The 16493-nt window shown below is 53.0% G+C and overlaps 5 protein-coding genes across 5 annotated transcripts; 2 read left to right on the forward strand and 3 right to left on the reverse strand.

Annotated features, from left to right (window-relative positions):
* Positions 1-239: 239 nt before the first annotated feature.
* Positions 240-2734, reverse strand: BDW70DRAFT_32516 (putative GABA permease (Uga4)). The gene is made up of 6 exons (XM_073743759.1): positions 2274-2734; positions 1994-2189; positions 1372-1904; positions 1229-1315; positions 773-1157; positions 240-689 (listed from the first exon to the last, which is right to left on the reverse strand). The coding sequence occupies exons 1-6, from the start codon at positions 2487-2489 to the stop codon at positions 421-423; spliced, it is 1686 nt and encodes a 561-aa protein (XP_073596887.1). The 5' UTR covers positions 2490-2734; the 3' UTR covers positions 240-420.
* Positions 2735-4294, reverse strand: BDW70DRAFT_32515 (aquaporin). Its single transcript, XM_073743758.1, has 3 exons — positions 3787-4294; positions 3424-3724; positions 2735-3369 (listed from the first exon to the last, which is right to left on the reverse strand). Exons 1-3 carry the CDS (start codon positions 4123-4125, stop codon positions 2981-2983), a joined length of 1029 nt encoding a protein of 342 aa, XP_073596888.1. The 5' UTR covers positions 4126-4294; the 3' UTR covers positions 2735-2980.
* A 614-nt stretch (positions 4295-4908) lies between these two features.
* On the forward strand, positions 4909-6614 carry fhpA (flavohemoprotein). The gene has a single exon (XM_073743756.1). The coding sequence runs from the start codon at positions 5123-5125 to the stop codon at positions 6353-6355; it is 1233 nt and encodes a 410-aa protein (XP_073596889.1). The 5' UTR covers positions 4909-5122; the 3' UTR covers positions 6356-6614.
* A 2439-nt stretch (positions 6615-9053) lies between these two features.
* Positions 9054-10461, forward strand: BDW70DRAFT_32455 (uncharacterized protein). Its single transcript, XM_073743757.1, has 2 exons — positions 9054-9635; positions 9737-10461. Exons 1-2 carry the CDS (start codon positions 9423-9425, stop codon positions 10358-10360), a joined length of 837 nt encoding a protein of 278 aa, XP_073596890.1. The 5' UTR covers positions 9054-9422; the 3' UTR covers positions 10361-10461.
* Positions 10462-15276: 4815 nt separating this feature from the next.
* On the reverse strand, positions 15277-16458 carry BDW70DRAFT_134395 (GNAT family N-acetyltransferase). The gene is made up of 2 exons (XM_073736498.1): positions 15861-16458; positions 15277-15802 (listed from the first exon to the last, which is right to left on the reverse strand). Exons 1-2 carry the CDS (start codon positions 16267-16269, stop codon positions 15576-15578), a joined length of 636 nt encoding a protein of 211 aa, XP_073596891.1. The 5' UTR covers positions 16270-16458; the 3' UTR covers positions 15277-15575.
* Between the last annotated feature and the right edge of the window lie 35 nt (positions 16459-16493).

Here is a 16493-nt window from a genome sequence, read left to right on the forward strand (position 1 = left end):
TATATCAAGACGAATGGAGCGCCAGTAAAGAGCGCCTCGTATGTTGGCCGGGCAAATGAGTCTACTGCGGACCGGCTGTCGATGGCCTGCGTGGCATGGACGTTCCAACCGGGCAGAGTATGCTTGCCATGTTGACCGGTGTGCGTACTCATTGCTTTAAGCGTACATGAAGACCAGCCACTGCCGGTCAATAATGTCACAACATAGACACAGTCCTACCCTCGCAGCTCCTCCCACCTGAACCTATACTGCAGGACCTTCCTCCCTGGACGATGGGCAATGATGTTGATGAGTTCGAGATGGCTTGCTACTTCTAGAGCCGCCTCGCGTGAGAGTATCTCTATTCCATTCCAGTGCGTTATCACAGGGTCGGTTTAACTATCTTCACTCTATCAGATGTACAGTCTCGGTTTTCGGTCATTAGACAGCCTCCGTTTCTGTCTGCACGGTCTGTTGCTGCGCTGTATCCCATCCTCCAGCCGGGGATGTATCTGTACCGACCTCTTTCTCGTTGTTCACCTCCCTTTCTGCCTCCGCCTGCGTGCCAATAAATGACGAAGAGACACCCTCTCCTTCGGCAAGGGTTACCCTCGGCCCAGTAAAGACCTTGCGGGCGTAAACCGCATAATACAGCATGCTAGCAATCCAGACGAACCCATTAATCACAATGGTGTAATTCATTTCTGCGGCTGTATCCAGCCCAAGATCCATTAGCATCATAGCCCGCAGCCCAGTCGCTGAAAAGAGAGAAATGAAATGGATCGGCACTTACGTCCAGGATTCTTGACCGTTGGAAACATGCTCAACAACAAGCCAAAGCTCAGCCATGCCACCGCGATACCGGCAATAATGCCACTGATTTTCGGGCCAGTATAGAACGCCCCCGGGATAAACCTCTTACTCCAGACGAGCCGGCACAGAATCGGCGTGCCCCAAGCCACGTAGTTTGAGGCGACAAAGAGCGAGAACAGCGCGTTCGCTGCGACGCTGTTGATCAGCGCCAGCAGGCCGAATATCACGCAGATCCCGCCTAGAAAGACGATCGCATTGATCGGTTGGGGTTGCCCGTTCAGCGAGGTGATTTTGCGTAGAATGGGGGAGAAGGGGAGCGCGTAGTCGCGGCTGAAGGCGAAGACTTGGCGGGAGGCTGCTACGATCTGTATTCGACTTGTTAGGCAAGATAAACGGGTATATGGAGCTTGGAAAAGCAGCAGCGCACGCGACGTACCAAGCTCAGCCCGATCAGGAACTGGATAAGGATCAGCACGGCCATGAAGCCTAGCGCGCCACGTTTGCCGAGAGAATCATAGTAGATCTGCCCATCATCAGCACACTTGTCACATCCAAACCATCACTGAAAAGGAAGTGTACCTGAGCCATCGGCTGCCCAAAGACAGTCCCCGCCGTATTGGCGACATTCGGATCCATGACCGCGGCCAGGACGCTCAGTACCAGAAAGCCCAACAAGCACGCACTCCCCGCGCTGAACAGGATCCCGCGGGGCACGGCCTTGGGCGCATCCCTCGCCTCTTCGCTCATATGCACGCAGGAATCGAAGAAGCCAATCGCCCAGATGGGGGACATGAATGCCAGCACGAAGTTCCAGCCTGTCGGCCAGTTGGAGAGGTTGTCGACGTGACCAAAGACGAAAGAGCCGGAGTTAAGAGTCCCGCCGCGAGTGACCTTGCCGACGGGCAATGCGACCACGGTCGCGATGATGAGGGCAACGTTGATGAAGATGCAGGCGGTCTGGATGCGCGGCATGATGTTGCTCGTGACGATCGTGGCGACGGAGTGGACGAGGATCAGGCCGGCGTAAAGGCCGTAGATTGTCCCGTTGCTGGCAGACCAGGAGCCGTCGCGCGCGATCGAGATGCAGGCGAGAATAAGCAGCGAGAGCGTGTCTATTCGTCAGTCACTTGTCAGCACCTGTACATGACCCTCCGAGCCCCAAAATGGCAGGGAAACGAGAATTCGGACGGGGAAGGAATACAATCAACCGAGCAAATGCCCCCAATCAATCCGAGCGTATTGCTATATCCCACCAGAAAGCTCAGCGGTCGCTTGAATTTCTTGCCTGCAAAGTAGTGCGTCCACCAGTAAAACCCGCCGGCCGTCGGCATAGATGACGCCATATCCGACATGGCCAGCCCGACGGTGAAGATGAGGATGCTGGCAGTGAGCCAGCCCTATAAAAAACAGAGACTTAGCATATTGCGCAAGGACAGACAGCGAATAGTGCAGCAATAGAGATAGACAGGTCGAGGGCGTACCCAAACCATGCCCGCCGGCCCGGCAGGCAACGAAAACGGGATCGTGGACGCAATTGATGGCACCAGGCCCATGATGCTGAATGCGATGGCGAAGATCTGCAGCGTCGAGTACGACCGGCGCAGTTCCTGCTTGTACCCCAATTTGGCGAGGAGTTGCTGGTCGTAGGTGTCGCCCAAGCCCGGCGAGGGCGGGCGAACGTCTGTTTGCTTGCCCATTGTCGATACGATGCTCAAATGAGCAGCGTGAACGGAGATGAAGATGGCGAAGGGGAGGAGAGGAGGGAAGGAGTCAAGGAGGCGCGACGGGTCTCGCGATGGGTCGGAACTCCAACTCCACGATTAAGGAGATGCCAAGCCAGGAGCTCCAGGGATCGGCGCTGATCGAGCCACGGTTTGTAACCTGGTGTCTCATGGGCGAAGGAGATTGGTAGGGCTGTGAGACTAAGTGACGGCGAGGCCTCATTATTGGGCGCCGGGGAGTGGGGGATGGGGCGGGAATGCCTTCAGGAGCGAGTCGGAGCGTCTACGGAGTATCACGAATATGGGCAGGATCAACATGTCAGGGATTACATGCATTATCACCAGAACCATATCAAGCAGCATTACCACAGCAAGCATTCACAGAAGCAAGCGCACCATAGAAAGCAATATTCCCGACCCAGCCAGATTCCTAGCCAAAAGTCACGACCATACAGCAGCTACACCTGCTACACCTGCTCTTCTCCTGGCGGCGGCGGAGGAACGTGCGCACCATGGGCATTGTTCCAATTCCCATTCCCGTTTCTAGCAGCCCGACCGTCTCGTGGCGACATCCCGCGATTCAGCGTGGCCGTGTCCGAGTACGAAGGCTGGCGCATGGACGAATTCCATGAGGTCGGTCCCGGACCCCATTTCGCCTCCCACTCGTTGAAGTCCTGGCCCGGGTTGACGCTCTCATACGAGAAGAAGGTGAGGAAGTAATAAAAACCACAGGCCAGCAGCGATCCGAGCAGCGGGCCGACCCAGTAGATCCAATGATATCCCGGGAAGCTGCGGTTGATCACGTCCGGTCCGAGAGACCGCGCCGGGTTCAGGGAGCCCCCGGTGTAGTAGTCGCCTGCCGAATGCATTAGCCGAAATGCGCTGGGAACGGTATCAGGGGGAAGCGTACCAATCATCTCGGTCACGAAGAAAGCGATTCCGATCGCCACCGGTGCAAGAAACGTCCCTTTGTGCTTGACGACCGCCAGCATGATGATGACAAAGACGAGCTGCGCGGTCAGGAACATTTCGATAAACAAACCCTGCGATATGGATGCGCCTCCTCCAAGTCTCGTCGAGACATTGAGATCCCCTGGGAATAAGGCGCTGACTACGCCGGCCGCCGCGATGCCCGCGACGATCTGCGCGGCGAAGACGAACAGCCCGCGGTAGGCAGGCATCCCGCCGACGAGACAGAGGGCTAGGGTTACCTGGACGCGATCGAACGTTAGCACCGGCGGCCCGTTCACCCGGTAGCAGACGGCAAGCGTACAGCAGGATTGAACAGCCCGCCCGTCACCCGGTAAAACGCCCAGATGTTCACCATGAGCGAGAACCCAAACGCCAGCGCTGAGTACAGCAGCGCATCGGTATTCGGCGGCGCCCCTTCGACCGGTTTCGGCGTATTGGCGACCTGGGTGCCAGCAAAGGAGAAGAACAGGAACAAAAACGTGCCGACGAACTCGCCAGTCGTGGCGATAAAATTGTTGCGCGTCGTGTCGGCGAGATGCAGCATCGGCAGCTGGTTTCGGTTGCGCCGCACGACGGGCGTATCGCCCTGGGTCTCCTGCCTTCCCCAGGGCTTGAAGATGCTTGGGATACGGGCGCGCATTGTTGAGTTCAGATGTAGAGCTCAATTGTAGAGTTCAATGTAGAGTTCAATGTAGAGTCCAATGCAGAGTCCAATGTAGAGTCCAATGTAGATTCAATGTAGAGTTCAATGTAGATTCAATGTATAGTTCAATGTATAGTTCAATGTAGAGGCCAATTGTAGAGCTCAGATTCAATGGATAGTCATCTAAGAATCACTGGAGGCCGTCTATCGTTGCGACGGTCCAACGAGGCAGGCTCCCGTTTCCGCTGCCATCTTATACCCCGCGCTCGACGCTGGAGCTGTCTGCGACGTCATGACCGACGGTCTAGGTGTCAAGAGCTGGTCTTGAGGCTCTTTCATCGGTCGGGCCTGCCAACTCTTCGCCATGGCTCTGCGGCTTCAGTTCGGCTGACGTGAGCGTTGAGACCGCGGATGGCATGCGCCGTGAGCCCTGGTCGTACATTGGCGACGACCCCGGTATACCGTAGCATCGCCTCCAACAGCAGCGCGTCGATATAGATAACTGCCGTCCTGCGATTCGTCGGTGCCCGCTGATAAGGTTGTTGCAGCAGCCAGTTGGCGTGCATAACCACTATCGAGCCAACTCTATCGCGCTCAAGCTCCCCGCTTCTAGCAGGGGTCGTGCATTATCACCTTCTGGAGGCCCCGCTGGTTCGTTGTCGTCGTCGTTGTTGTTGATGTTGTTGATGTTGACACTCGACAGTTTGTGAAGATCTTGCCAGGCTCAATAATGGCAAATAGCCTATTGGCCCTGGGCTCTGCACTCCGCGGAGAAATCTCGCGGGGACCACGCCATCGATCATCGAATCACCCGCGGAAATGCTCCCACCAAATGGCGAATGCCGGGATAAGTCCGCCCTGCAGAAAATTCTATACTCCCGACATTGACAGCAGGACAGCAGTATAAATACGGCCGGTTGCCTCTGGTCTGACGATACTTGTTCTTCCTAAGAATATCTTCAGACTTCATCTGACAAGACAGACAACCGTCATCATGTCCCTTTCTCCCGAACAAATCCAGCTCATCAAGGCCACTGTGCCTGTGCTGCAGGAGCATGGCACCACCATTACTAAGGTCTTCTACGACAACATGCTCAATGCCCACCCCGAGCTCAAAACCGTGTTCAATGTCTCCAACAAGGTCCACGGCCACCAGCCGCAGGCGCTTGCGGGCGCGCTCTTCGCGTACGCGAGCTATATCGACAACCTCGGGGTCCTCTCACCGGCGGTCGAGCGCATCTGCCACAAGCACGCCTCGCTTGCCATCCAGCCCGACGGGTACCAGATCGTCGGCAAGTTCCTTATCGAAGCAATGGGCCAGGTGCTCGGTGACGCGCTCACGCCTCCGCTGCTCGAAGCCTGGGCGGCTGCGTACTGGCAGCTCGCCAACATCATGATCGGCAAGGAGGCCGAGTTGTACAAGGCCGCTGACGGCTGGACTGATTTCCGTGACTTCCGTGTCGCTCGTAAAGAGCCCGAGTCGGACGTCATCACCTCGTTCTACCTCGAGCCCGTGGACGGCAAGCCCCTACCGTCTTTCCTGCCGGGCCAGTACGTCTCTATCCAGGTGCCGGTGCCGCAACTCAACCACGCGCAATGCCGCCAGTACTCGCTCAGCGACCAGCCGAAGCCAACCTACTACCGAATCAGTGTGCGCAAGGACTCTGGTCTGGACACCTCTGATCCGTCCGCGCCCGCACACCCCGGCTACGTCTCCAACATCCTCCATGACAGTATCAATGTCGGCGACATTGTCAAGCTCACCCACCCCTACGGCGACTTCCACCTCGCCGATCCCGCCGCCTCAAGCCCGCTTGTCCTGATCTCCGCTGGCGTCGGTCTCACCCCGATGACATCCATGGTGAACACGCTGCGCACCGCCGAATCCAGCACCCGCCCTGTACATTTCATCCACGGCGCACACACCTCCGCATCGCGTGCCTTCCAAGCACACCTGCAGTCCCTCCCCAACCTCAAAACAACGTACTTCCTGACCGCGCCAACCGAGTCTGACAAGCAGGGCGAGAACTACACATACAAGGGTCGCGTTGATCTATCCAAGATCGCCGACGAGGATCTCTTCCTTGGCGACAAGCAGACCGAGTACTACATCTGTGGCCCGACGGCGTTCATGCTCGATACACAGAAGGCGCTTGTGGCCAGGGGCGTGGACCAGAGCCGTGTGCACATGGAACTTTTCGGCACGGGTGGCGTGCCGGCGGCTTAGAGGTTGAAATGACTGCCCATGGCGGGCTTCAAAACTTTCGAGGCCAGGCCAGACCTCAATTCGTCGAACAGTGGAGGCTGCGGCCGATACTGTGTGAGGCAGGGCGACGTGTGACGAGAGCGATTCTTCTGATTTGACTGTGTTTTCCCGTAATGATATCCCAATCCCGACTCTCTTATGTAATTAGAATTTTGCCCAGCCAATGAATAATACTCTCTCCTCTTGAATTTGGTTTCACGAGTCAAAGGCTCAATGGCTTGAAGGAGCGCGAATCTCCGAACGTGCCCCGTTGACGCCGAATTGAGCTCATCCGGAACTTTCGGCCGAGCTGAGCTTTGGAACTTGCTGATTGGCCGAAACACACCGGGCCAGTCTGGGAGTGGGCCGAATCTTCCCGATGACATAATTGCATAATTAATCATCATATGAAAATTCCTGCATTATTTTATTCATTATTTTATTCCACTCTGTTTCAAAATACCTCCTACCCGTCTGTCAACAGACGCGCCCTCACGACATGGCGATGACCAACATATCGGATCCATCTAGTGCATTCATCTGCGTCCATCTGCATCCAGTCTGCATCCAGTCTAGCCAGACGATGCTGACCAAGCATAGCAAGTCAGATCAAATCTATAAGGCTGTCGAACATACGATGAATAGCAAAGCCCGTTCCCCGCAACAAACCCCGACCGGTTGGTCGCCTTGGCCATATATTTAGGAGTCGGTCCCTCTTATTCTGGCCGTATCCTGGCCGTCAAGTCTCAACCGGCGAGATCGAACAACGCGTTGTCGCCCAGACGGGCCGATACGCATGACACAACTTGTTTGCGACCGCCAGCCCCGCGATCGTCGGGCGGAGCGAGAGAAAGGGCCTCTGGCCAGGTACTCTGGAGTGGATGATCAGCTCGACTGCTCTAGCATAGTCAATTGTTCATCTCAACTGGAATCACCAGTCCGACTACCTAGGCCGGCCAACTGATCATTCTCGACGGGAAGAGCCATCGCGACCTCTGCGTGGACTGGAATCGACCGATCAACTTGGACTGACCGAATCGCTCTATGTTCGATCGCATGGACTGATCTTTCTGATCTTTCTGATCTCTTTGATCCCTCTGAGCTCTGATCTGTTCCTCTGCGCGGGGTGTAGGTCGGTTCTGTACCGGAGAATGGACGACCGAGTTCGACTGCCAACACCAGCCACGGAGACCAAGAATCGCGACCAGGTGACCTCCATCGACGGACCTCTATTCGAATCGACGATCGGATCACCCGGATACGCCTGACCCTGATGGAGACGCTCGGCTCGGTTCGCCCATCCGGCGGCAACCCATGGCCCGCGCGTACGCGAGACTAGGGTTGGATCGGAATTCAACGTTGAGAGAATGTCTAGCGCGGGGAAAGCTCCGGTCGCTTCGCTCCGATGGGACGCTGCAGCCTTCACGGCGCAGGTACCCCTAGAAAGGTCAGAGGGGTCAGCTTCTGCGCGATCTGCAGTATCTTTTAGACTCACCGTCTGCAACCGAAGAGCTCGGCAGGCGATGCGTGAAGAATTCCCGTGTTGTCCCCTTTCTTTTTTGGTATTTTTTTAGGAGCGGCAGATGAGGCACTGGTGCAGCAGCTTCTGCAGTAATTTACCCGTGCAGGTGTCAACGGGGCTCTCGACGGCAGATCGTCGTCTCCGCAGTAACTACCACTAGTCTAACGGCGGGATGTGGTTTCCAGAGTGCGACCTCTGTTTTTCGGAACCTCTGAGTGGCCGAAAAATAGACAGGATGCGATTTACGTAACCTGCAAGCGCCTACCAGTGATTCTAGACTGCTCATCCGTTGTCCTGGTTCCTGTCTTGCTGAACAATGGCTGGTATTTGCCGGCATGGCTGGCATGGCTGAGCATAGGATGAAGACAGATGAGGCAACTGGGGCTAACTAGGCATATGAGGCATAACAGACACAACAGGCATACTGAGGCAAACTGACGCGGTATGCGGTAGCAAACAGGCTGAGACGCCGAGACCTGCAACGGCTGCGACCGGATATGATTATATCCGGCCAGTCAGGGTCCAGCTCCACCGCGACTGGAACCGCCTTCCGTCCAGAAATGACGAGTTGAGCGTGGCAGATGACCGGTGAGGTGATGCGGGAGACTCTGTATCCGTCAGGCCACGACCACGTTGGCGACGGAGGGCGCCGATGTGCTTGCAAAAACGGGTTCCTGTTGATGTCAGAATGCGGCAAGGAAGATGGGCGAGCCAGCCTTCGAAGACGAAATGTTCGAAATGTTCGAAATGTTCGCAGTTGTGTAACCAGACGAGACCACCGTCGGTCATCGACCAGCCAGGATTTGGCGATTACACAACACTGATCCCACTGATCCCACTTCTCTCAGTGTGAGCGCACCCCGGGCCATGAGTAAAGCCAGAGTTGTATCGGGCCCGAGACCCGGCCGAGACCAGTCAGGCTGCGAGTCGACACTCTAGAGTCTGGCCGTTACACGAATCGAGGGATCCACGATCGGTCCGCCGCTCCACTCCTGTCAATAGGCAGGCTGGTCCCAAATGGGCAGGGCTTCCTATTTTTCCCTATTTTTCCCAATTTTTTTTCCCATTGTTCGAACTACGTCCCCATTCGGACCCGGCCGATGCCCACTTCGAATCTGCTAGCACTAGCAGACGCCATCTGGATGTCCAGCATCCGGCTGGGGTGACTTCGGCTGCCCTGCACCGAGCAAGTCACCGCGCAGAGATTGTCATCTGCTGCCAATGGCCATCACGGCTCCTTCCTGGTCGCTCGGGTGCTGTGTCGGGAACGAATCTGCTATATAAACAAAGAGTCTTTCCATCCGCCGTCTTCATACATCGCCACAGCATCGCATCGCATCTCATCTTATCAACTCACATCTCAACATCTCATCATTCCATCATCTCAAGGTTGTCTTAGCTTGTCTTGCCATTTAGACGACTAGATTGGACGACCAGATTACTCGACGACCTGACCCGGCCTAACTCTCTGGCTCCCGCCCACAGTTGCTGTCGCCTGCCATCCGCGACCCAACCAGCTATCAGCTCATGGCGTACATGTCTCCTGATCCCCTGTCGGCCAATTGGTCCTACGACAGCGCCATCGACCTCTTCTCCCTCAACACTATGATCCCCGAGCCGTTCCCTCTGGATATCCCCAACGACATGCTCTGGGATGCAAAGGAGCTGCCGGCCGATTTCTTTGCTGCCCCGACGGACATCAACGGGTTCACCGTCTCGCATGACGAGTCGCTCTCTTCTGTAAGTCTTCCATCTTCCTATGTCTTACTATGTCTTCGTATATTTTCCTATATTGGAAGAATACTTGTGTCTCGTCGTATGCTAATACGGGATATGGATAGGACCAAGAAAGCGACGACCAGTCTTTCTCGCCCAACAACTTCATGGCCTCGACGCCTCCGTCTGCCTCCACACTCGACCTTCGCTCGCCAATGGCCATGCCCATGAACATCAAGACCGAGCCGCAGACCACGATCAACCCGTGCTCCACCCAGTCTCAGCAACCCAAACGCAAAGCCTCTATGATCTCGGACTCGTCGAGTCGCTACTCCTCTCCCGAACTCTCACCACAGCAGCCCTCTCCACCACCACGACCAACAACGACAACGACCGGCCGCAGGTCCCGAACCGCAAACGCGACAAACGGTGATGAAAACACCGCCCGTGGCCGCAACGCCGCCAAGCGCGCCGCTCACAACATCATCGAGAAGCGCTACCGCACAAACATGAACGCCAAGTTCGTTGCTCTGGAGAAGGCCATGTCCGTCAAGACGTCCGGTGTGTCGAAGGCCGTCTCGTCGACAAATTCAAACAGTAATGGCGTCAAGTCCCCGGCGTCGCTGAAAAAATCCGAGATCCTGAGCAATGCGATCACATACATGCAGGAGCTGCAGGAAATGAATGAGCGGCTACGCAAGGAGGTCGCCGCCCTGACTCGGGAGAGGAGAGCAAATGCATACTGTTAAATCTCGCATCTTATGGGTGATGGTGTTCTTCGGAGATTTTTTGCTTTTCTGCTCTTTGCTGGACTGACTATCTGGGTATCAGTTGTGTCGGTGGTTGTGGATTACTGTACTATATATCTTCTCCTTTTCTTTGCACCAAGATGAGGTTTAGACCTTCTCCTGTCTGGCGTTTGAGGTTTTCGTTTGGGTGTGCATGCATGGGCTACGATACCCGGAAAAGTTGGTCTCGGATAAGAGAGTATAATTTCTTCTCTTTCAATAAGATTAAAGTATCTGAACAGTTTGAAAAAGTAGCCGGCAGTAGTTTTCTAGAGGATATCTGGCAGCATCTACTGCTCCTTCCAAGAATCCCCATCTCGTCTTTAATAGGTGTGATCCGCTGCGATGTCAGGAAGTGCTCCATTTACCACTACTTCTCTTCACAGACACTCGATCTACTCTACATCTGGCCTAATCCTTCAAAAGTCTCTATTGCCATATTCCCCCAGTCAACTACTCTTGTCATTACCTCACGGCATCCTGGCCATATTACTCCATGCTCGTTGCAGCTTCATCCGCGGTGGATGTATCATCCGCCAGATAATGCTTGCTATTTGCCAGCTTTGTGATTGGTCCAACGTGGTTATTAAACGCCGTCTTAATGATTTCCACCAAACGATACCCTTTTTGTACATGATAGCCGTCAACCTACGTAGATCCAACTTTCCAACGCCTTGGATTATCATTCTACCTAATGCATGCTCTTATGAACAGTCTTATTTTATTTTATTTTATTTTAATTAATCAATTATTTATTTTATTTAATTTTTTTTTTCATGTTCTAAATGACAATTTTTCTTTAAAACTACGAAAGCCACCCTAGAAAAGCAGGACAATGGGTGTCAGTTAATAATTGTCAGACTGCACATATAGCATCACACTTGCCATCGATAATCACTTCTCTAAGATGACAATTTGACAATTATCACCGTAAATAGAGCAACAAATGATACAAGTAGTAGCTGACATAATTGATGTTGATTGAGGTAATTGATGTAATTGATGTATTCATGGTATTATGGTACTGCCAAGCCCAATTGTATACAAGAGATGCTGCTGAGAGCGGAGTCGTACAGTTCACCTTAACCCTACAGACTCAGACAGGCCATTGGGTGTATGATTTCATCTTTCACACAAAAGTCTTTGTAATGTTGGAACCGCTTACGTCAAGCGGGACGGGACGGGGCGAGATATCTGGCCTACGTACCTCGTAGGGTCTCTACATATTTGGGCACTTCCAGACCACGTCAAACGTCCACAGCCGACCAAGGACTGTAAAACCCCGAATGATTTCCGATAAGTGGCCATTTCAATTCATTTCGACGGGCGGGGCCGCCAGTTTCATCGTGCTAACAGGATCCCAAAGGTACCCGGGCAAACGGGTTCTTAGAGAGTCGACCTCTAGACGGACGAGGGGCAAAAATCTGCTGTGCGGCACATCATAATACTGAGCCAGCAAGCGAGCACACCGCTGAAACAAATCAGGCCCAGGCCCAGGACCCCGCCCCCAGCCTTGTTCTGGCGACTGGTCGGGCGTCAGGGGCGTCTTCGAAAACCCCAATCCCAAGGCGACTCGACGCGCGAGGCCTGGATAGGCATGGCGGAGGATGAGGTCCAATAAATGACGGCCCACTTTCAGGATTGATCCAGCCTTGGTTTCAGGCTAGCCTGGAAGCCACTATTACTCACTACGCGAGCGAATAAGTTAACTAATGGTGGGCTTGAACGCCCAAAATGCCGCAGGAAGCTGCTCCGGAGTACATTTTATTGCCCCAGCCCTAATCCATGTGCATATTATCTTTAGTTGGCACCATGGGGGCCGAGTACTGTACCAGGATGAAGGCCCGGTCCCCAGTCATTGGCCGATCTTTCCAGGCTGGAAAACGTCTAGAACGACAAGCGAAGCATAAGCTGGGATCTCAGATGGAGGCCCTGGCAAAAAATGGTGAGGCCTTGCCTATCCGCATCGCGGTTACGGACGCCTATTGAGTGATAGTGTCGGCTAGGCAGTCTAGATCCTGCGGTCCTTGTTGGTGATGCACTGCCCTTGCTCCTACTTTAATTAGTATGCTTTTGTCAGGGATGTGAGGCGTAACCGTTGCACTGCAGATTACTAGGGCCCGTTATACTGTAGGCTCCCTTCGGCCGCGGAGTCGTGGTCGGCATGCTGCGACTTGGGGATAGAATAGCGTAGTTTTGTAAAGATTTCCTGGCGACTACGAAGGACGTACGGAGCTTTTGTCTAGAGTCCTCAAGTCCTACCGGCTTTGTTGGATTAATCTCGCCCTCATTGCATCACTCGTCGTTTTGGGAGGGGGGATATCGCGCTGCCGCTGGTACCCTCTGCTAGCTTTTATTTGATATATGATATTAGTTTTCGGGCGATATTCAGTATGTACGAATTCATTTACCCACTGCAATTTCATCACACCTCGGCCCTGTCCAATACTATGTCGCTCGTCTACCCTATGGTGTCTGCTTCTGGGGTTTGTCGATCTGCTCTCTAGCCAAAGCGAAATTCCTGGTAGCCGAGCCTGAAAAGGATAGAGAAGTGTACGATATCTCAATCCTGTGCATTATGAACACGAGGGAGCATGTCTTTTTCCTTTTTGGCGCCTTAAGGATACTTGATAGTCAGATCTGCTCACTTGTTGGCGGCACTGGTTCATAATGCCCGATCTCTGTCTTTTCGATAAGCAACTATAGCGAACATACTAAATATACCAAACGTAGTAAGAATTGATCCTGTGAAGCGAGGGCCTGTGGGCTCCTTGTTGTGGTGAGCTCTGCCTCTTCTGGGATAGCTGCCCCGACACGCTATATTGTTGTCACAACGGTATTTGCTGGCTCCTGCGAGTATATAAGGACTGTCCTTGCTAACCGGACCCTCTTCTCATAATTCTTCTTTCTCCTCAGCCCTCTCATATAATCTACATCCTATGATCTACACGCACCCCAATCGCGACACATTACCTTATCTACTCCAGAACGCCCTCCCTCTTCAACCCCTTTCCTATCTTGAAAGATTGCGGCTGCGCTCTCTAACTTTCCACGGCATCCGCTTACAGATTTCTTATACCACCAGCTAGCACTCAAAAACAGGGCCTCATACTACCATGAGTACCCACCAAGTAGTCACCACATAGTCCGCTAGGCTGTCAAGGCGCTCCCCATTTCTCCCGTGCCGGGGCAGACAACATGCCTCACAAGCCTTCTCCCAGACATAAAAGTGCTCTAGTCCTATCAGCAATTGGAGAAATGGCTGCTTGGACCCTTATTTTACCTTCTGTGAAGTATTGCACCTGTTATACAGACGTATAAATTTATTACAATCTTTTGTCCTTGACCCTTATCTTTCGTCGATGTCTACTCCCTATAATAAGAGCCTTTTTTTGATTTTTGCACGAGCCCTTTTCTCAGGCTTTTTTTGCTTACCGCCATGGCTGCATTCTCTCCTTGCCATCACCCATGACAGCCTGTTCGACCGCCATACAGAAGCCTACGGGTGCAGCATAGACAACAAAATTCTAACCTCCTAGCAGACATAAGACTGCTAATTCACCCTTCCCTCAAGCCAAGTTTGTACCATAATGCCATATGTTTCTGCCAGTAGTTTGGTGCTTTGTCATCCTTTGCATTTTTTCATTGAAAGTCTCATGGCCCATGGTCTGTCATAGCCGCGATGCTCGGTATTGACAAAAGCCGGATCCTTAGATATCATATACAGTATTCTTGTCCCCGGACAATAGAAGCGTAATCATAGTCTCGTCGTAGTCCCAGATTGCCTAAAATCGCGCGCGCAGACGCGAAAATATGATAAAAGGTAACTCCAATGGCAACCCTGAAATAGACGTCCATACATGATAGCTCTAACAAATCTGCTCTGGATCCAGAGCTGAAGGGCACGTTCATATAACAAGACTGGAGCCCGAGAAGGCTGACATAGCTGACATGGCTGACAATTTTACGAACAATAGACATCAACCTTACCCTCCAAGATAGCGAGCCGTGGAAGAGGAGGGAGGTGGAGGTTTTCTGTATATCAGTTCCATTTCTCTATTGAAGTCTGATTTACAGCTGCTTCCTAACTCACCCGTTCCTTCCACTGCCGATACAAACCCAGTCCTAGCATCTACTTCCCCTATGAACAGCAATGTCCAACCTCAGGAATACCCCGAACCTAATCCGGAACAACTACAGTCAAGGAATATGGGCAGATATAATCATTATATCAATGAAATGCAGGACAAAACAATCTATATCACGAACGGGCCCGCCAATATCCACAGCTCAAACGACTATGACCTCCGAATCGACCTCCAGGGGCTCACCCCAACCCACTCGCGGGCTAATTGACGTGGTTCAACATGCAGGTGCAGGAAAATAGGTCGCGGGTGGTGTATGTCATGTCCTGGCCTTCCTTACTTTCTACCTTCTTAAGATGGACCACCGAGTCACTTGAGTGGCTCACTGGAACGACACCAGGCCAGTACAACCGTCTTCACCGCATACGTGCACAAAGAAGGTTACGAGAACCGGAGCGCTCATCAATTGAAGAGCTCTACATTCCTCAAGGCCATGCAGCAGCAGACTTATCATCAGCTGCCTGAATGTTTGTGTCTTCATAATGCACAATGGGAACTCGATCTCTGCGACGATCCCTCGACCGCTGGATGGCGTTAGCTATACGATTTGAACGCCTTAAAGGTAGCGTTTGCTGGGTATGTTGTCTGATGGGATAGTGTATGATTGGATTTATTTTCATGTGAATAATGGTTAAAACAACGAGAGTAGCTTGGGAATGAGGGGAAGCTGCTGTTAATTGCTTTAATGTCAGGTTTATAAAGAAGATTTGTGGTTTGTAGCCCAGCTGTAGTGGGAATGCTGTATTAAGACGCTGGTAGTTACCCAATGTCATGTTGTAGCTCTGAGCAGTCAGAACTGATAGATATCCAAGTTGCCATACACCCACCACTTCGCTTCCAGGTCTGATTACTACCTAGTCCTGAATGTCAAGAGTGCAGACGTAGCAACGAATTTTATGCTGTATTCCATATTCGATACCATGCTTCAAGGTTGTTACTATCAACCCTTTGATGCCTCCACTCACTCCTTTCTCCTTTTCCGCAGCATAAGAGAAATAACAGGGACGTATACAGAGGGCAGAATCCTCTACCTAGTGCTTACGTGCCCTTCTAATCATAGACGCAACCTCCCGCCTTCCAGAATCACCTTCACTCTCATCCACAAACCCAAACCGCTCATACAGCGGCGCTCCAGCCCTGCTCGCATCCACATACAGTGCGACTCCCTCTTCGTCCGCCAGGTCACAACCCCACTGCACAAGCATCGAGCCCGCGCCGCGCCGCTGGTAATCGGGGTGTACTACCAAAGTATCAAGGTCTACACCCATCAGTCAGTCTAAGGCCCTGATTAGGACGCAGCTAGGCAAGAAACATACAATAATGCTCGAGCCCTTCCATAACTCTCCTCCTCTCTCTGTCCTCCCTCTCAAAGAACACCTCACATTCGGCTGCTGGCATGTCGTGGTGCCAAAGTGGATACCGGCTCCCTCGTTCCTCAGGCGTTGAAAGGTCCCATTTTGCATACCCGATTATGCGCTCGTGCTCCTGGCCGTGTTCGTCTCGTGCGCTCGAATCGACGATCTTAACGTATTTCTGAAAGGGCTTGGAGTGCAGATCGTGCTGGTTTGCTGCAGTCAGCCACCAGCGCACGCCCGGGGTGTCAGGAAAGAGCTGGCGGATCGCGGGGTCGGTGAATGCGGCGAACCAGACGGTTGTTAGAGCTGGGATGTCAGCTGGTAGGACGGGGGATAGTTTCAATGTGCTGGGGGTTGTGTTTGAGGTCATTTTGGCGGATGGAATGGGATGGTTGTAGGTTAGGGGAGGTTGCTCAAGGGACGCGCCTTGTCAAGTGAGTTCCGCTGTGTCCGCTGGAGCCGCGCGGCATTGAAGTCGAGATCCTCTTGAACCTGGGTCTGTAGATTATTTAGTTAGCTGAGTTTGGCTGCATGCCATGCTCTGTACCCAGCGTAATATTCTTAAATCTAGGCAGCTATGAACTAGAGCTAGAC

The sequence above is a fragment of the Aspergillus foveolatus genome (genome assembly GCF_047715535.1).
Source record: "Aspergillus foveolatus strain CBS 279.81 unplaced genomic scaffold BDW70scaffold_18, whole genome shotgun sequence".
Classification (NCBI taxonomy): domain Eukaryota; kingdom Fungi; phylum Ascomycota; class Eurotiomycetes; order Eurotiales; family Aspergillaceae; genus Aspergillus; species Aspergillus foveolatus.